The sequence below is a fragment of the Protopterus annectens genome, chromosome 3.part0, assembly GCF_019279795.1.
Source record: "Protopterus annectens isolate FY-2018-M chromosome 3.part0, PAN1.0, whole genome shotgun sequence".
In the NCBI taxonomy this organism is placed as follows: domain Eukaryota; kingdom Metazoa; phylum Chordata; order Ceratodontiformes; family Protopteridae; genus Protopterus; species Protopterus annectens.
Window position 1 is genome coordinate 1,917,633,056 of NC_056731.1, and position 21,456 is coordinate 1,917,654,511.

The 21,456-nt window shown below is 38.8% G+C and overlaps 1 protein-coding gene across 1 annotated transcript in view; it reads right to left on the reverse strand.

Moving 5' to 3' along the window:
* Nucleotides 1–21,456, reverse strand: part of NBEAL2 (neurobeachin like 2) — a 3,059,867-nt gene that overhangs the window by 516,720 nt on the left and 2,521,691 nt on the right. The window contains exon 40 of the mRNA XM_044066003.1: nucleotides 8,174–8,298. Coding sequence (XP_043921938.1) covers nucleotides 8,174–8,298 — 125 coding nt within the window. The remainder of the gene's footprint in view (nucleotides 1–8,173; nucleotides 8,299–21,456) is intronic.

Genomic DNA, 21,456 nt, shown 5'->3' on the forward strand with positions numbered 1-21,456 from the left:
TGAGAAGGATAGGCCTTTGTCCAGCATCTCAGTTAGGTATTGTAAAATCTGACAAATATTTGGTACAAGCATGTCAATTCCTTGTGCCTGGTTCCAAGCACAGAATCTCTTCCATTTTTCTGCATAAGATTCTCTGGTGCTGGGCCTCCTGACCTCCAAAATAACATCCATAACTGCTTTAGAGAGAGGTGTGTTCTGAATGGTTACATTATCTGCCATGCAGCCAGATTTAGGGTTCTGAGTTGGCTGTGCAGGATCCGATTGTTTTGTTGGGTCAGCAAATGAGGAATTTGAGGTAATGTCCAGGCTGGGCCTTGAGACAAGCTCTTTAGGATTGGGTACCAGTGCTGGCGTGGCCAGTCTGGGGCAATCAGGATCACATTTGGCTTCTCTGGTCTGACCTTTAGGAGTACCTTGGGGAGGAGAGGCAGAGGAGGGAAGGCATATACTGTAAGGGCTTTCCAGCTGAATGAAAGGGCGTCCACTTTCCATTCTTGTTTGTGATAAATCCGAGTGCAGAATCTCTGTAGCTGGCAGTTGTGAAGTGAGGCAAATAGATCTATGGGCATCCCCATTTCCCTGTTATCATGCTGAAGATTTCTGGATCTAGTTTCCACTCGTGCGGATCCATGAGGTTTCTACTTAGTTCGTCTGCCAAACTATTTGTCTTTCCTGGCAGGAATTGTGTTTGCAGGTGTACTTGATAAGTCAATGCTGTGTTCCACAAAGTCATGGCTTGTCTGCAGAGGGGGTAGGAATGTGTGCCTCCTTGCTTGTTTATGTACCACATGACTGTAGTATTGTCCGTCTTTATGGCAGTTGTCCTGGATGAAGTAGGTCCTTGAAGGCCGTCAGGGCATTCTGTACAGCTAGCATCTCTTTTTGATTGATATGAAGATGCATTTGGCTTGTGGGCCATGTGCCCTGAATACATTTTCCTGCCATGTGTGCCCCCCAGGCATAATCTGATTCATCTGTTGTTAGTGTCTGCCTGGCTGTGGGTAAAGTGAATGGCTGTCCCTTGTTGTGGTGATAGGACTGTGCCCACCATCGAAACCCCTGTTGCAGGCAGGGAATGAGAGTAATTAATGTTTCCAGGCTGTGGCAATGTTGAGTCCAAACACGTTTTAGATACCATTGTAGTTTCCTCATATGTAGGATGCCATGTAGCCCAGAGCCTGCAGAATTTTTCTTGCAGATAACCGGGTCTTTGTTGCCATGCTTTCGAAGTAAGAAGTCAGTTGTCTTTTGTTTGTCTGGCGTGAGATAAGCCATCTGGGCAGTTGTATTTAAGCTTGCACCCAGGAATATTATCTCTTGAGAGGGTACTAGTTTTGATTTCTTTTAGTTTACTGTGTACCCTAGGCAAATTAGTAATCTTTTTACAAACGCCAGATGCTTTAGTAGAATGTCTTTGGTCTCTGCTTGAAGAAGGCAGTCGTCCAAGTAGGGATATATTTGAATTCCTCTTTGTCTGCAAAATGCAATTACTGGTGCCAGGCATTTTGTGAAGACCCTGGGCGCAGTAGATAAGCCAAAGGGCAGTCCAGTGAATTGATAGTGCATTGAGCCAGCTATGAATCTGAGGTATCTTCTGCAAGATTGTCTGACTGGGACATGCAGGTATGCCTCTTTGAGGTCCAAAGTTACAAGCCAAACCTTCTTGCCCAGCATGGGCAGAAGCTGCTGCAGAGTCAACATTTTGAATTTTGGAACGTCCAGAAAAGTATTTAGAATAGACAGGTCCAGAATTGGTCTCCAGGCTTTGTCCTTTCTTGGTACTAAGAAAAGTCTTGAGTAAAATCCTTGTCCCTGCTCTTGTTGTGGTACTGCCTGAATAGCCCTTATGTCCATGAGAGATGAAACTTATTTTTGTGCCTCTACCCATTAATTGTGTGGCAGGTCTGGCATACCTTTTGCCTTTGGAAGGGTGTGAAAGTGGAACCTGTAGCCCTGAGAGACTACATTTAAGACCCATTTGTCCTGGGTTATCATGTGCCAATTTTGTGAAAAAAGTGCTAGCTTTCCCCCTAAGGGTGCTGCCAAAAGATAAGTGCTTGGCATTGGCAGAGAGAAGTCATTGGGACTGTTTCCTATAAGGCTGTGATTTGTCTTCTCCGCTTTTGGAGGTAGAAGCACCCCATTGTTTGGGACTGTATGAGCCCTGGGGCTGAGATCTGCCTCTAGGACGTCTGTATCTGCCTCTTTGTGGCCTATCTGACACTAGAAAGGACCAATCCTTAGTAGGCCAGTTCCTGCTAAATCTGGGTGGCTGTACCTGTAAGAAATCCTTTACTGTCTGCATAGATTTAGCTTTATCCTCCATTTTCTTCAACACCTCTTCTGCCTTAACACCAAACAAAGTATCATGCTGTAATGGAGCATCCAATAATTTTGCTTTAACATGATCAGACAGATTCTGTTCCTTTAACCAAGCATGCCTTCTAATGACAGAACCTGTAACTGCAGCCCTGCAAGAGGCCTCCAGTGAATCAAAACCACATTACAAAGTATGCTTTCCCACTTGTTCAGCTGTGTGCAATAAATCCTGCATTTCCTTGTTCTCAGAACATTCAGAATGTCAACATTTTCTGTTTTAGCAGTGACATTAAGTATTGCTGATATTTAAGCATATGAAACTGACAATTTAAAGCCCTTACAGCCAAGGTAGCAGAAGTGTAAACTTTTTCCCCCATCTGTCCAGTGCCCTTGAATCCCTATCTGAGGGGACAGGGTTTTTTGCAGTAGAGACCTTGACCACTTTGGGACCCTGAGATATAGTTTCTGGGTCAGCAGCAGGGTTTTTATATAGAAATTTATGAGAATCTGGAACCCTGTAGTATCTGTCTGGCTTAACAGGTGCAGGAGGTAAAGAGTCAGGAGACAGTCCAGACTCTGAAAATACATCATCTACAATGTCTAGAACAGGTGGAATAGCAAGAGGTCTGTGCTGGGGTAGTAGAAGAAAGTCTCTGAGCCTTTTCTTAGATTCTGAGTAATCTTGGTTCTCCCAGTGGAAATGCTCCCTCATGGTATGCAGGGTTTCCCCAAAGGAATAATCCTCAGGAGGAGAAGCTGAAGGAATAGATTCTTCAGCATCAGAATCCTCATAGGGAGGAATAGAATATCCCTGTTCTGAAGAGGAGTCAGATGAAATGGAAACCTAATCAGAGGAATCATATTCAGTGTCTTGCCTAGGCCTCTTATCAGGAGGGGGATGGGAAGCCCTGATCAAAGTAATTAGGTCTTCGGCCATTTTGAGCATCTGTTTCTTAGGCATGGAAGTCTGCCCTGGAGAATGCTGTACATGTTTCCTTGTCTTTAAAGCTGTTTTAGTCTTTGTCTTGGATGCTGAAGTTGGCTTGATATAAAGCTGTGTAGGTCTGAAAACACCCTTAGAAGCCAATTGCCTGCTTGGCGGCTCCGGACCCATCTGAGGGATTAGTTTCCGAATGCCCAATACCTTGAGTATACAGAGGCCTAGATGTCTCCACGTGGGAGTCAGAGGCGGCCTGTGGCTCTGAGGTAGCGGGTGTCAGGGGCTGCAAAAGCGCCTCACTGAGAACTGGCCTAAAAGAGGCTTTGTCGTCGGTTTTGGACCTCGGATGCCTGTCCTTTTCTTTTTCTTTGCGCTTTTTATGAACTCCGGTCGTCGGCTGTTCTGATGGCATTATATAGTTAAACCTACGGCCAAAGTAATGAAATGCAAAATCATACCAATGCTTAATAGTGCCTTGGTTAACTCTAGCACAAAACTGACAACTAGCAATGTCGTGGTCAGGGCCTAGGCAAGGAATACAGTAAGAATGAAAATCCTTATGAGGTATTTGCTTCCCACAAGAAATACAATTGTTAACATTTTCTGACATCAGTCTGGAGCAAGAAAAAAGTTTCCCCAACGGGGTACTTAGCTTTATTGAAGACTTCGGATCTGAAATTCAATTTCGAAAATCTCAGGAGTCGGCCGACTGGCACTTGCGAACTGCTTTTGCTTCGGGCACTGCGAGGCAAGAAAGACTGAAGAAAATGGCGTCAGCTGCATCTTTTATACCCCTGGCGCACTGACGTCAGGGAAGAGGCGACAGCAACCATCGGACAAGGACTTTGGAATTCAGGCCGACTGCGGGTAGCCTGCCAGCAGGATAACCCAAGTGTAATGACTGCAACAGCGAAACACGATGAACATCTACAGCTGTACTCGGTTGCATACCGCCTACTCAGAGGTGATCTCTGCCTGACATACAAGGCCATGTCCAACCCAGAATTGATGGACATGCTCCACCTAAAGAAAACCTTATCCCCTCAAGCCACACACTCTAGGGATCTAAACCTCACCACAACAATAAATAGGACGTGCTGGAGGGATAGATTCCTGTCCAGAGACTTCCCATGCTTTAGAACAAGATCCCAATCTACATTAGGCAGAGCTCCTCGCTAACACTCTTCAAAAGAAACATTGATGAGTGGATGGGAAACAGAAAGTTTACCTCTGGGATCACTTCAGTGGCTGTGCTGCACAGAGGCACAGGGAACTAATCTAAGGGGGCGGTGAAAGCCAACACATTCTGGCTAGGCTTATACATGCCTTCGGGCAGACAGCTTAGTACCTACCTATGAACCTATGGAGGCAGAATGTAAGAAAATACCACTGTTGGTGGGTCTTAATGCAGAAAAGGCATTTGACAGCGTAAGCTGGGATATTATGAGTAGGGCAGTGGAAGCATTTGCATTCCTTTTTCACAATAATAATGTTAATTAGGAGGATATATGAGGGATCCTCTCTGATAATTTCTGTTTGCACAGAGAAACCAGGGAAGGGTATCCTCTTTCCCTTTTGATATTTGCATTATATTTAGAACCATCAGGAAAGAAAATAAGAGCCTCAGAAATTCAAGGACATAATTGGTATGGTACGCAAGAAAAGCTAGCTTTATTTGCAGGCGATATTATTTTGTACCTGATAAAACCAGAAAAGGATATTTCAGTGTTGTGGAACATTCTGAGACAGTTTCAAGTCTTTTCAGGATACAAAATTAATGAAGATAAAACAAAAGCAATAACTGTAGACTATGTACCCACACATGAATTGGCCCCATATTTATGGGGATATGATAAAATGAAGTACTTTTAAAAAGATTCTGTTACTGCAGCTAAGTGTATGTTGGAAGAGACTAAACAAAATACAATACAAAAACTGAGAAACCAGAAGCTCTGTTTTATGGATATGGATAGCAAGATACAAGCAGTGAAAATGTTTTTAGCCCCTTTAATTTTTATACACTGGTCGGGCATATTTCTATTAACCACAGGAGACACTGTGGATAATAATTAATAGAGTTTTGAAGCATTTTATCTGGGAGGAGAAGAGGGCAAGAGTCAAGAGGGTTACACTGATCCTTCCAAAAGGATAAGGTGGTTTGGGGTTACCTGATTTGAAAGGATATTTTAGAGCTACACAGTTAAGGTTCCTATACATAGCACAAGCAGAAAGCAATAATTCGAAGTGCAAACTCAGAAAAAGGCACACTCAGAAACTAACAACAAATAAAGGAGGCACAAGGTCGGTGAAGACTCCAAAATGTTTACATAAACAATTAATTATTTATTTCATTTAGGTGGTTTCATATACATTTTGAATTATCTTTAGTGGGGTTATGGTGGTGCTGTGTAAGATGTTTTTATTCACATTTATATTTATACATTGGTGTATATGGTAATATTCTGTATATATGCACATACAATTCTTTATTTTAGTGTTGTCATTTTTCATTATTTTTATGTGATTTTAATTGATGGGCATCATGTGACTTTTCCTTCTGTATAAAAGGAAGTCACAATGGTTTTATTTCATTCTGAGGAAGTCAATGTTGTACCACCGACAAAAGCGCTAAATTAAATGTTCTGGAGTCTTCTTGTGCCTTTGTTATTAATTCCAAGAGATGGCCCTAAAATGAGGGGAAGCTCAAGAAATAAGGAGAGACTGGGGTTACGGATGCAGATTCTTACAGAGAACAACAGTAGCCATACCAAATATTATATTTATAAAATAGCACAAAGTATTCTAAGAACTAAGCTAACATGTGAATGTGAAAACGAGATTCAGCAAATAGGTATGATTGCAATTAAGAGTACAGAGAACAGGTAACAGGAGGCTGGAATTTACTGGAGAAAACTGGCAAAGCAACCAAAGTATTGGGAGCAAATGATTAGAGAAGGAAAGGCAACATAATGGGATGAGGCCAAGAATACATATGGACTAACAGCTAGAGATTGCCTTCCCTATCAAGGACTGATATCAGAGTAATAGCAAAGAAAAAGGAATAGGGGGATCCTAAGTGAAAGACTAGCACAGGTATAATTTTTAGTATAATCTACAACAGAAGCTGCTGCAAAAAAAATTAATAGGGCATATAAAGCATTGCAAAATAACTATAGGAATCAATCAGAGGAGGTTATAATGCATTTGGAAGAGAAACTGGATAAGCAATTCACAAGAAACAATGGGAATGCAGATGTATGGCTCCCAAAAATGCAACAACGTCTACAAGATTTAGGATCGTTGCGCTTGCCAGTGTTTGCATAGGTATTTTTATAATGCAGTGCTAAAGATGGTGCATTGGTTATACATATTTTTATACCCCAAGCAGACTCCAATGAACTTTTCCTCAGGTAGATGGCAAATGTTGGAGGTGTGATTGGGAAGAAAGAGGTAACTGGGAACATATATTTTGGGAGTGTAATGAACAGGCAAACTTTAAAAATTCCTTGCAGACTACTCTGTCTGAAATAGTTGGTAAGGAAATTGGTGCAACTAAGGAAATTATTTTTTTGAGCTGTGATAAAGAATCAGAATTACCTAGACATAGTAAGACCTTGATGAGTTTAATTCTAATGGCTGCTAAAAAGCAATTACTACAAAATGGAAATCAAAGTCTAAACCAAACATACTAGAAGTAGTGAATATAGTAACAGAAATACAAAGAACTGAAAGTGGGATCTTTAAAAAAGGGTAGAAACAAATTACATAAGAAAAATGGGAACTGCCGGAACAATACAGGCACAATAATGTTTTGCGAGAGGAATGAGGTTTAAGGAAAGGCAGGAACTGAAAGAGCTATTTAATGTTTGATGAACAATGACTGTATAGAAGATTATAAATCATGTATAATTTTTGCAAATGAAACTATGCCAAAATGGTTTGTTTTCATCCGTACAAACATATGACTGCCTATGTTATAAGTGATAATTCAGTAAAGATGTTTTTTGTTTTAAAAAAAACCCCAGAAAGATCCCAGATAAACCAGTCTTCACTATGCAGTACCTTAAACATCTTTAGGAGGAGGCCCTTGGGATGTATGCAAATGACTTAAGGACATTCATTCCATCTCTAATGCTTCTGAAGCTACGCTGACTATATATTTTTTAAAATCTTTAAATGGAATGGAAGTAGTAGTATAAAAGCACATGGGTGGACAGCATTACAGAAGCAAAAAATGTAATGCATTTTAATACTAAAAAAAAAAAGTCTTCAACCATCTGGCAACTAAGTGAGGGGAGGACAATACTGATATTTACAAAGCTGAGGATCCAGTGACGGAGGAGTATACTGCTGTACAGAAATAATTTATGTATGCAGAAAGGTAAGAACTGGATGAAGCTGTTCAAACTAACTTCCACAAAGTGGAAAATTAAAGGATTCAGCATAGCAAGTTCACGCTGCTGTGTCTTGGTAAGCCTGAACACTAAATCAAACAAGACCACCAATCTCCTGCATTACACTCCAAATAAATGAATTCATGACATAACTAACTTGAAAAGGAGTAAGTGAACATCTTGTACTACAGAAGAAGCAGCTGCAGCAAATGCCTAAACACATGCTGAAGGAAACAGAGAGAAATGAAATGACTTGGAGAAGAAATTACCACTGATGCAAAGTGTACCAGGAGGCACTGTATACCTTTCCTGCTAATACAGAAAATAATGAGTCAGCAAAAATAAGGCAGGATGCCTGTAGGCTCCCAGTTTCTGCAAAAATACTGATAGTGTCAATACTGCATCACACCACTTCAAAAAAAAAAAGAGATACACAGAAGCAGCAACCTAACCACACAGATCCAACTTTAGTTTCTTCATGTGCAGTCAATTCAAAGCAAATGTATTTAATAAAACTTACTTTTCTTTCACCTCTTTGGCATGCTTCTCATTTACCACACCAACTGGCTTAGAAAGATCTCGGAACATATCTGGATTGTCCAGATCTAGGGTTTCAGTGCTGTAGTCACACAAGATCCAGGGAAACTGAGGATGGAAGGCCAAAAATAAGAAATCAGAAATCATAACACTCATGTGACAAACTGTTTAGTTAATATTTTCCTAGAGGTATTTAGACTATATCACAGAGATACAAGAGGTATAACAACATACCCTTTGATTTCACAAAAGCAAGCAGTAATAATGGGAAAAAAACAGAAAAGATTTTTGAACGTTACATGTCTGTTTTTCTGTCTACATCAATTCATTTACTGCCCAAGTAGTTCTGGTGGGCTTACCAAACATATACCTACTTCAGAGGGGATGTGAAGGTACAAAGATGTTAGGTCACAATTTTAAGTTCACAAAATATGCAAACAAGAAATCACATTTGTGAGGTAATTCACCCTAACAGCAAATGTACAAATGACAAGGATTACTGCTGCAGGGTACATGCATCTTCATTAGAAACTGTCTTCTGAAAAGGGATGTTCGTCCTCATCTACTGTGGATTACTGATGTAGGGTCAGGCATCTTCCCTAGAAACTGTTTTCTGAACAAGGATGTCGGTCCTTATCTACATTCTTTAGAAGCAGATTGTGTGTGTGTGTGTGTGTGTGTGTGTGTGTGTATCTGTGTGTGTGAGAAACCCCATTGTCAAACCATGACTGTTGGATGGCAGGTCAGGCAGGATACAAGAGAGCATTCTGCACACTTTAAGTACCATGGAGAGGCAGCCTAAGAGACTGCACCAACAAATGCTTTTGTGGCAGCCTAAAGATGTCAGAGAATAGCATTTCAAATATAAAAATGAGCAAACAGTATAAGTCACATAATAATCAACTACTTTTAAGTCATGAATATTAAACCACAACTGTACATATACACAAGTTATAATCTATGTAGACCAGTAAAGAAGTCCAAGGGTAAGTATGATGCTTATGAGACCCACTATACACACAATGCCAGAGGACAGAAAGGAGGGTGTCAATCATGTAGCAGTGGTCATACTATATGTAAACCTACTTTTATGGTGTTTTTATGGGTGTTTTCCCACTCTGCCTGCCAACTATCTAGTCTCTCACTAAGTGACTCAAGCCCATGTGTTCCCTAGTTGTGGTGAATCCCAATATCCACTATGCAAGAGCCACTGGGTGGGGCAGTCATTCAGGCAGATATTGAGGAGTTTGTGCTCTCAATGATATCCTAGCAATGAGAGCATTTTGAGCAAATCCCTAACCCCACCTCTGGACAGGGCCTCACTGAGGGGACTCACAATGACCTCCCTCTAAGAGCTACCACCAGACAGACAGTGACTTGGTAAGCCATAAGCCCATAAACAGGATATCCACTACTATACCGTCACCTTGTCCAAGGGATTGTGGCTGTACACCTCCTGCTCCCTCCACCACTCCACAAGATGACACACCTAACCTCCCTGGCGACTGTCATCAATCACCAAAGCAACTAAGCAAACTCAGGTTACCTGGGCCATAGTAAAGGCTTTATCCCTCTACACCAGTGGCACAGGCTTACTGCGACACTGAGTTATCACACAACTGTGGCATTGCAGCTCTATCAGAAGATTAACCTCTATCAGAAGATTGCAAAGCAGTAAAGCTTATAGGTTTACAGGCTTCTTAAGGGTGGATAGTCTGCAGTCCTCACTGTAAAAATGCATAAGCAAAATTTGCTTTACCCTGGATTGCAGTGTCAATCTTTAATATATTGAGAAGGTGTGGAAGGGATGTAGCAGCTTCACAAATATTCTACACTGATAATATTTAAAAAAAAAAAGGCTGCAGTGACAGCTGCTGATTCAATAGAAGTTCTACTCTCCAAAATGTCTGTTGCACTTTGCATAACAGAAAACAATACAATTAGCCAACTGTTTAGAAATGTGTCTGTTCTGTCAGTACCTATTGTGAGAACAAAATAAAAACATGCTTGAAGCATCGACAGTGTGTGGAAATGCACAAGAAATTACATTTTTACATATATATGCCAAGGAGAGCCAAAGAGCAAAGCTAGGCTGATTCTACTCTTCCCGTGACAGCCATTCGGATACTGATACGTAATGATATTCCCAGACAAAAAAAATATGGCATTCTGTCAAATTCGAGTTCTGTGAATATTTTGAAGTTATTGAACTGGTTCAAGGTGAATAGTATGTTTATGTCTTTAAAAGGCAAAAGTACCAGAGAAAATGGCATCTCTGTCAAGGAAAATCAAATACCATGCAGGGCCCCTATCTGCTGACAGCCAATTCTCCTCTAAGTACTAATGGAAAAAAAGGTGTTCCTCTTACCAGAAAGGACAGTGGCAACTTGCATTGTAAGCAAAGTTATCAATATGAAGCTGTTTTTTAAGAACAATTTTTACAATAAAGCATTTAAAGTTTGGTTGTGACATTCTTACGTAAAGGTTTTTATTTTTAACCCCAGTTATAAATTTTACCTTCTACAATGGATGATACAGTTTTGTTTTTCATTCATGAAGGGAACGACTAGTCAGTCTTTATAATAAACTCTGTCTTTTACAATTAATATCTCAAAAACATGAACATCCATGCAATACAACATTCTTTGTTTTCCTGCTTGAGGAGGAAAAATGAAAGCAAAACAGATTTTGATTTGGGATAAGTTTAGATACTATCATAAATATAAATGAGTGATGTGTTCTTAAAGATATAATTTTCTTGTGAACATCTTTATAATGTTCCTTACACATTATGACATGCAATTTAAAATCTTTTTTGTGGAAGTAATAGCTAAAAAAGCATTTTTAAGACAGGAACTACAAGTCACTGAAGTAATTGTTTCAAAGGGAGCTAAAATCACCATCCCTTACACAAGCTACAGATAACTCAACATTGACAGAATTTTGTGCAAATCACCATCATGAATGTAGTCTAAAACATCTGTAGCAATGAAGAGGAAAAACATAGGGGAGGTCAGGTTTAAAGCAAATTGCTCAATTCACTACTGTAATCTCCTGATGAAAGATAGAAAAGGAAGACCAAACTCTAAACCGTTAACCCATCTGATTCTGCAAGTTTCTGAAATAGTAGAAGATTTTTCTCCTAAGGTGTTTTGCCAAATAAACTAGTGCAATTAAGTAGGATATGAATCTTAGCATATGTAAGAATGTTCTCAATTTTAAATGATTTCTTTTCACATTCAGATAGAAAAACTCCATTTTCATTTGAAATTAGTACAGAGGGAAGAAATATAACAGCAGTCTTGGTATTCAAAACTGTACTAAAAAGCAAAATTGTTTGCAAGAGATGAGTTTTGTCGTCTACTGGGAACTATGCATGGATGATGAAATCACAGAAGAATTTTTGTGCAATGCAAGTGCAATTTCTCCACAGACCCTTCCAGATTTAGGAAGTTATACAAATAAGGATAATTATGAACTCCATTTAGTCTCAAGTGTGCAGGCATTCTGCATGTTCACAACAACTGGAAAGGCACGTTGTTACAAGAGATGTAGAGCTATCTACAGTGTTAATATTTATAATTTTTTTTTTGTAGAGAGGACCTGCAGGAACTATCTAATAGTTCTACTTCCAGCAGCCAAATGACCTATTCATTTATTCATTCAGGTGACAGCCATCTGGGCCTACTCCTGCCCCAGAAGAGGCAAGAATCAACAGCTAGGGAACAGATTAGTCTGCAGATGTTCTGGACTTTGCACTACCCTATTCCCATTCCTCTGGAAACTTGCATGCACCACTATAGTTGCTCTACTGGTGCAAGTTCATTGCTGCTTATGTGCAGTCTCCCAGCTAAGCAGTTCACCACTGTGCAAAATGGCATGCTGGGCTCCTTGCTGCAGGTGATACACTTATACTCTAGCACTAGTCACCAATGCAACAAGCCAAGCTGACTCCTTCTCCCACAATGCACATGCTGGCACTGGCTGCTCATTTCCATCCTTTCCTGTTCAGTCCCTCTAGTATGTGGTTTGCTAGTCACAGACGGGTCACCTGGGATGTGGTCACGGCTTTATCCTTCTGTGTCATGAGACCAAGCAAGAACATTCTGCATTTATAATTTGCTCATATATGACACATCTAAGCTAGATCTCCATTACTTTTCTTTGAGAAAAACACTGTCCCTTGTACTGCCTCTGTAATCAGTTCTACTGCCAGGATAACAAGTAGTTTTGTAGGGCTGGCACAGTCAAGGGAATTTCTTTCTCACGAGAAAAAAAGAGGAGGTGTGGTATTGATTTGCTGTAAAACTCTGTACAACAGCTAACTTGGCATTGCCTTGCTCATTCGCTGGTCTGATATTAATAGATACTACTGGCCAATGCTTATAACTTAAAGATGCATAGCAGGTGACAAGTAACAAAGGAACTTGACCAGTTAGTCTCGTGAACACAGTTAAGTATTGTCAAAAAGGGGCACTCAGCTGTTATTGCTAACGTTGCTATCGTTTCCCTCCATTCCTCTTGTTTGCTTTGAAATTGCCTATACGTTAAAAACCTACTGCTCTCTTGTTTTCCTCCTGTAGAATGGCAGTTTTCTGAGAGGTGATTTCTGTTTTACTTAGGAAATGGAAAGTGAAACAGCTGTTAATGTCCTGCTTTGTTTTCTTCTTTTCCCCTGTTATTGGAGTTTCTGAGACGTTTACAGTACAGAAAAGCCTAACATGCAGCTGGCATTTAAAACTGTTATTCACATTGCCAGGGCAATGCTGGATTCTTTCTTTTTTTTGTCTTCCCCACAGGTGATCATCAGCTACTCCCAGTGCCTCTCGTTAATCACACTGAGTCTAAAAATATCTGACTTTATAATCTCCTGGACTTAATCCATCACATATTTGGAGCCAATGAAGAGAGTGAGGCATCTCAAGGCAGTATCAAACTTCTACTGAGTTTTTTTTTTTCTATACAACCTACCCATAAGTTCCATGCTTAGAAACATCACAGACATGGAAATCTATACACTGCTGAAACATTCCTCAGTATACTCTTAACAGTATGTGATGCTGTCTTGTTTCATCAAGGCAAGAATGCATGCTGTCATGGCAGCAACATCCTCTCCCAACTGGAATGAGCAAGCTGATAAATATCACTCCTTTCTTCCCCTCAATGCCTGGTCCCTCCAGATGCCCTAACCACTAATTAAACTCTCTGTCTGAAACATACTTAAGGGGATGACAATCTCTGTGACATTGTAGCAGGGAGAAATATTGTGCTCTTAACTATGCACTACCTCCTAGTAAACTGAAGCCCCAAAACTGGCATTTTAGAAGCATTTGGCATGGCATCGGGTTCATGTCTCATTTCAGTAGAAATGCTTTGCTATGACACCAATTACCAAGGTTCACTGTAGAGTTGTAGAGCTTGTCAGCAAGGAAGGGGGTGGGGGTGGGACTAAATCCCTATGGCAATCCTCTTTCCTGAGGGAGGAACTGGAATACAAATGCTCTACTGGTGGCTGCCAGTGGAGGCTGGTCAAGGCAGCAGGTGCTTAAATAAATGGCAGGAGAGGAATGTAAAGTGCTGCTATGACATCTGTTTTGTGGGAGAAAATAAAAAAACAAAGAAGACAGAGACTTCATAATTTGTGAATCAATGTCTGATTTTATGTGACCTTCTAGTAGTACATAAGTCCCTTCCATGCCTCTGTGGGCTACTCTTTCCCCACACCAGTGCAGGCTACATACTAATAGCCAAAAAGTCCAAATTCTGCAAAAGGAGAAGTTCCTTCCCTTGGGGACACACCAAGGCACTGACCTGCAGTGTCTGGCTTTGAGAAGGGATGCAGTACGAAGGCATCACTGAGGAGAGGATGATGGCATTAACTGTCTGTAACATGGTGACGTAGTATGACAGAATGGTTCTGCTGAGAAGTATAAAACATAGTACATTGAAAACAAAATTGTCTCGAGTAGAATAAAAACATGGTATATGTCTATAATCTTGGTTTTCTCCAGTTTTACAAGTTTTAAATAGTTTTGTTGAGGGTTGGGAATTTTTTTTCACATGCCAGACTATACTTCTTCAGTTACTCCACTAATAGCAGGGGTGGATGAGGTACCATTCCATGGGTCTATATTAGAACATCGAATATTTAACAGTTCGAATCACTAAAGGTCGACCTTTAGTGATCAAACTGTTAAAACATCGAATGTTCAAGAAAAAATAAATAAAAACAGCAATAAAAAAAAACTAAACGGTGTAGGCAGGGGGGCAATCCCTCCTGTACCACCCACACCCCCCCGCTACTTAAATATACCAACTCCGGGGACCGCACTGCATTGAATTAAACAGAAATCTCCCCTTATGGAGATTTCCATTTACTTGTTCGATGTTCTGCAATTTCGCTATTCTCTTGTCGACAATGTCAGCTTTCGAGAATGTAATATAGACCCCCATTCCATGAACAGGACCTCACTGACCTGTGGGTATATATTCAAATATGGCAGAGGAGTGGTGGACAATGGAACAGCATCACACCTGGCACACACAGGCAATACAGGTAGCAATGTGCCTGTCCAACACACAGGTGATATGGGCCACATACTGACCGACTTTATGTATCTCTTCATGCAGGATGCATAGCAAACCAATCATTTCTGTCATGGCAGTGATTTCATCTATTTGTGCCTGGATTACTGCCCTGCACATCCACTGAGTAACACCTACTGTGGGATACATCTCAGGCAAGACTAAGAAGCATGGTGGGGATGACCACCAGCTCACCTATATCAACTTCTGTCTCCACACACTGAGGATGTGCTGTTAGCCACTCAAAATACAATTGCAGGGGAAAATGTACTATCAGAGCAGATATGCTGGGCATGATCTGTCCTTCCTTGGGTTGAAATGAGGTGGGAGGTAGTTTGAACATGCCGCAGGTCTATGTCACTGGACATGGGTGGCAGTGTACCCTCCACAGTCACCACCACCGACAGTAACTCTGTGCCTTCTGACTGTGATACAGTAATGCCACCATCAATGTCAGTGTCTAAAGCATCATCACAACAAGGCATGCTCTGCTCCATGCCAGAAAAGCTTATAACCACAGCACATGTGAAAGGAGACAGATAATAACCTATGTGTGACCTTACAAATATATAGCAATCCCACTACCCACTGTGATGCCCTTCCATTATATTCATTACATAACAGTAGTATGTCAACACATGTATCGTCTATAGTTTGTCATCATATCTGCAACCCAGATGTGTTTATAGAGGAGACATATGGTGTTGTACAGCAACTTTTGGCTTGCGGCACATGGGTGCTGGTATACAATGTTACTGACATGATAGCAACAACCTGATCCATCATCACAAAGCCATGGGAAGGTACAGCTTGGCTTCAAAATCCTAGCCGCTGCCAACTACCAATGTCCATTTTGCCTCCCAAGACAGTGACAAAGGGGATGAGAACTGCAATGGCAGCATCTCTTTTTATGATGCACTGCTGGGAATCACAGCATGACAACTATTTTAATTGGCTAATTAATGGTAAATTTCTCTGAATTGCATATTTTAAACACTGTATATATGATCAAGTTGTGCAATGAGGCTTGTGCCTGACAATGATCACTCAAACATCAACAAAGTGCATTGCATATATGTGGGTGGATCAGTGAACCCCCTGCAGGGCTGTAGGTGTACTAAACAGCCTCACAAATCCTAGAGATGACCAAAGAGATACCATGGATAGTAGATGTGGGTTGTACAGAGTACAAACGTTTAGGCCAGTATCATTCAGACTCCACATACACCCCAGCATGCTATTTGCATGACTATTTGGTGACAGTAATCAACTGCCTGTGAATGTGCATCATGTGTTACCTGGAATATGCACTGATCTGAATGTCTTACCATCTTCCTCAAGACTGCAACCAGTGGAAGGGCCATGGCTTCTGAGGGAGGCTATTGTGGAAGGTATTCCATGTGGTGCAGAAAAGAAACAAAGATCTTTATTTCCTGCAGATGGATCACCTGCAGCACCTGCTGCAGGAGTCTTATGAGGGTCCTCAATACAAGATGGCTAAAGCAGTGAGTGATGCCACAGGCACTTTCTGAACTGATGAGCAATATGGGTATAAGTACAATGACCTGATGTTAACCACCATGACCTTCTTAGCCATGGGAAAAGGAGGTCAGGGAAGATATGCCAGAGATTTACAGTAAGTACTAATGATACATGTTGTATTACTTGGGCATAAATGTTCAGCCATCTGTGGAATATGAGTGTTATAGAAGCCTTCAATTTATTGTCATTATTCATCTAGTAAGATTCAGAAGAGCAAGGTCATATTTTCGAGATATCTAAAAATATTCTGCAGGTGCAATAGTAAGTATAAACTATTACTGTTAACGCTGCACAGAGTCTAGATATCTGCAGTACTGCCTGCTTTTGCTGTGATGCTACTTAGTTTAAAAACTGCATACTACTATTATGCCTAATGAGATACATACTTTGGCAATTCATGCTGACTTGTTCTGTTACCCATCCTACCTCTGAAGAATGCCACCAGTGTCATGGTAATGATGATTAGACTAATGGTGGATGCTCCTCTGGTAAGCTGGACATCATACTGTATATGTCACACCTGAATGTTTGCCACCCTGCACTGTATTATCCATAGCCACATCCCTACCATTCAGATATGGTGCACAGGTCTATTCGCCTGCCATTATTTTTCCACTGTCAATTCAAACCTCCCCCACCAGTGCTAGGCATACCTGACAATCCATAGGTATGCAGACAACTGACTTCCATAGGTATGCAGACAACTGACTTTTATCATGTACTGATGTACAGTGTAATATACAGTTAGCAGTGTCAATGATGCAGCAGGTAGCACACACACCTTTAGTGCAGAAGGCTGTGGGTTCTACTGACACATCAGAAACATTGCAGTGCAGCATAAGAAGGATATTGCCCTATTGAATGTGTATCTACTTAATTAGCGGTAGCTCAGGTAGATGTAAGAGACCCTAGTGCATCTATCAAAACGCGTAGGGGTACTTTAATATATAACAGCAACAATTACAGCTGAAATATCATCAAATAAAACATATCTACAAATAGTTCAATTAGAACAAAAGTAAATAAATAATCAAAAATAAGAACACTAGACAAAAAAAATTAAGAAACCCCCATTCATATACCCACAACCACTTCAATATCTTATTCAAAATATCAGAGAGATTTCAAATTTTATTAAACAGTATTTCACTAATCTTAGCATTCCCTAGTTCTCATAAAGTATAAAACAAATCATATTTCTCATAATTAATATTCTCAAAAGAGCCATACATCATATTCATGTTTAAATTGGCTTATTGAATGTAACCTAATAAATACTCCTCACAAACTTTCTTAACTCTACTACATGATAAAAACATGTTCTATCATCTTTATTAACTTACAGTGTATACAATATATCTTATTTTTTCTTATACTGCATAATTCATTGAACTGGTAATTTATTTAAATTGCATAGACAATTTTCCCAAATTTTAACATCCCCTATCCTTTTATCTTCTCTTATACCACCCACTATAACAGAAGGTACATTTTTACAAGGTTTAACAAAATAAACAATCTTTCAACATTTTAAATACCATTTTTTGGGACATTTCCAAAATCTACTTTTTTGTAACCAAAGTATTTTATCCACTCAAATTTATATTTTTGTACATTTTAAATCTTCACAAAATTCTTTATATTTTAATTACAAAACTGACTTTAATATTGAACTTCCTTCATTAAACCCCCTCAACAGTAGCATGAGTATACAGTAGACCTCTTTAACAGGATGTAGCCATGAACCACAAATAAAAGTAAAAATTACCTGCAGAAATAACTTTTCTTAACTTTCAGGGGGCATAAAGACACTAGCTAAATGAACAATCTTTCCTAATATAGAAGAATTTATCATATACACTTTTTTAAAAGATAACCTAAAAGTTCTCCAAAATGTTTTTTTCCTGAATTTGGCAATATGTTGGTTATTAATAGAGAGTGGAATATTCTTATATAGCAAACATTAGACCCAACAGAAATATTTCCTCATTTGAAAATTAAATTCCTTCAGTTAAAGTTGCATTTCCAAAACCTTTACATTGATCAATACTAAGTGATAAACCTACTGTCTTCAAAAAGAATTCAAATATGCTATTAATTCCTTTATTCACAAACTTTTGCTATAGTAAGTAAGTCAACATTGTAAGACATAAACAAAGGAAAATTACGCTGTATGCAATAACTTCCTCCTTTCGTACAATTTAGCATCTTTTTTGCACTAGTATTCATTAATTAAGGAAAAAGAACACTACTCATGGGGCAACTCTCTCTTGCCCCTTTACTCAACCTAACATACAAAGTAAACCAATCATTAAGAAATGCAGTAACATTACAATTTTTACACGCAGTTTTCAAAATGACAAATATATTTCTTGCAATGCCATAATGCAACAAAATATGCCATAAATTCCCAGGTTAATTATACAAAGCTTTGTAAATATCTCCCACAATATCTTCAAAGCTTCCATAGTATATAATATAGAATCTATTAACTCCCCTCAGCAAAGGAAGAAATTCTAGACTCAGTTTACCTTTTACACAGCAATCATAATATAATTTAAAACTAACTTGGAACTTTGCTATAAAATGTTCATAAATATTTTATAGTCAACATTTTTCAGAGTAATAGGTCTCCAATTAAAATATTAAATTTTCACCTTTTTTCATATATATATATATATATATATATATATATATATATATATATATATATATATACACACACACACACACACACACACACATACACAGACACATTTAATTATACCTTTACCTATTTCTTTCTGCATACAGCCACTCTGCATCTATTCATTAAAAAATTGCAACTAAAATTTGCTTTTGAACTACACCAAACTTCTTATATAAAGTATATTCCCATACCATCTATTCCTGACACGGAATTTACTCTAAGTAAACCCAGTACTCTTTCTTCTTCTTCTAAACTAATTTCCTTATCTTCTTCATCTTTCGGCTTTTCCCGGTTAGGGGTCACCACAGCGGATCACCTATCCGCTCATGATTGGCAGTGGAGTTTTACGGTGTTGTGTTGCCAGCCCGGCGTCCAATCTTCCCACGGAAGGCAGACATACGCACGCACTCATGCCTAGGGCCAATTTAGAGTATCCAATCCACCTACCGCATGTCTTTAGGATGTGGGAGGAAACTGGAGCAATCGGAGGAATCTAACATCTACAATTTAAACTTTTTAACACCACAATGTTTGTGTGTGTGTGTGTGTGTGTGTGTGTATATATATATATATATAATAAATGCACACAATCTTCTAAAATCTCTATACTTTCAGACTGAATACATTTAATTTTTTCATATTTATTTTTTAACCTACTCTGAAATTCAAATTGAGATGAACAAACTTTTGTTTAAAGCAACCCACCACTCTGTCCAAGTATCATAAAATGTAATCACAGACATATCATACCATAAACCGATCAATTCTCCATTCCGAAGTTATGACTTGTAAATCTTTTAATATCCTTAACTTCTTTATTAATGTCCAAATATTCATCTAACTCTGTGCAAATGGCTCTATGATCTGAAAACCCAATCTCTCACATTCTATTAAAGAGTTCTGTTAAGTCTTTCAGAATACAAAAAATAATCAATTTTCATAAACAAGTTATTTCTATAATACGTCAATCAATATTTCTCCATATCTTTAACTTTCCTAACATTGTAATCTACATAACTTTTTTAACATTCTGCATCAACGTTTTCTCACTGTCTCTAAATTAAAATCTCCTATAACCACAAAGTTCATGTGTAATGAAAAAAAGAGCTTCAATTGTTCAAATAAATTCTCTGTCTTTAGTCTCTGTAAAAGCATATAAACCTATCATTGTATCTATACTTCTTACTCATAACTAATATTCATAACAGTTAATCTACCAGGGATAACAAAAAACACATCTAATAATTTAACAGTTTTACTTAACAAGAAAACTATACCTGAACACTTATCAGGTCCTAAATTCCAAATCACTTTCACAAATTGAAATGTATCTCCTTCCCACACAAAATGGATAAACTGCAAACAAGTAACATCTGACTTTTGTTTTTACACCATTCTAATAGCATTAAATATCTTAACTCTGTTAAGAATACCATTAACATCTAATTTTCATATTAATTTCTAATTTTTTGTTTTTAACTTTTGATGGAAAATTTAAAAATCTCCTTTTCCAAAGTCTTAAACTACAATGCGTAGCACAATTTTTCCTTTACCGTCTTTCCATCCATTAACGCATTCTGTACAGTTTTCACTGTTAGAATCAAATGCCTCTTCAATTTGCTGCTCTTTGTTCTCACTATCAATACCTCCTAGTACTTCTGGAACAGAAATTACATTATTTTCAATGTTTGCTAGTTCTTTCTTCACCTTAATTACCTCTTTAACTGATTCAGTCTGCACTTACTCGGCATGGGAGGAATCACTCTCATTTTCACCAACTAGGTTACTTTTATTCTGTAAACAATCAAACTAAAGATGTCCTGTTTCCCCACACACTCTACATGTCTTAAACTTACTCATGTGTTCCCTTTTGTCCACAGTGACTCCATATCCATCCATTCATCCATAACCTCTTTTTCTCATTTTTAATATGGGGGGTTGGGGTGTAACTACACCAGTGACAATCATCTAGAGCCAAGTAAATTTATTAATTAAATGCATAGTGCTTCCACAGAAAAAAAACAAGTTTTTGGCTGACCTTCATATTGTAAAGTACCCTTCACCTCTGCAAATAAAGAATATACTAGGAACGTGTCAAAGTTCACCTTTTTTAATTTTTAAACTAACACTAGCTGACCAAGCCCCATTCGACATTACATCACCCACCTCCACACACACTTTAATCAAAAATTTTTTATATCACTCATCACTTAATTTCATCTGTTCAAAACTGCAAAGCCAATACTTTATATAAAGCATATCTTTGACTTGAAAATAAATATTCATTCTAAGGAAACACATTTTTTAGTCTCAAACACTACCAAAAATCAAGATCTCAAAAAGTCAGATTCAAAAGTAACATCATAAAAGTACTCTTTCCTTAGGTGAAAAACACAAAGGGACAACTAAATTATCCTAAATAAAACACCTATCTATAGCGCAGCCGTGGT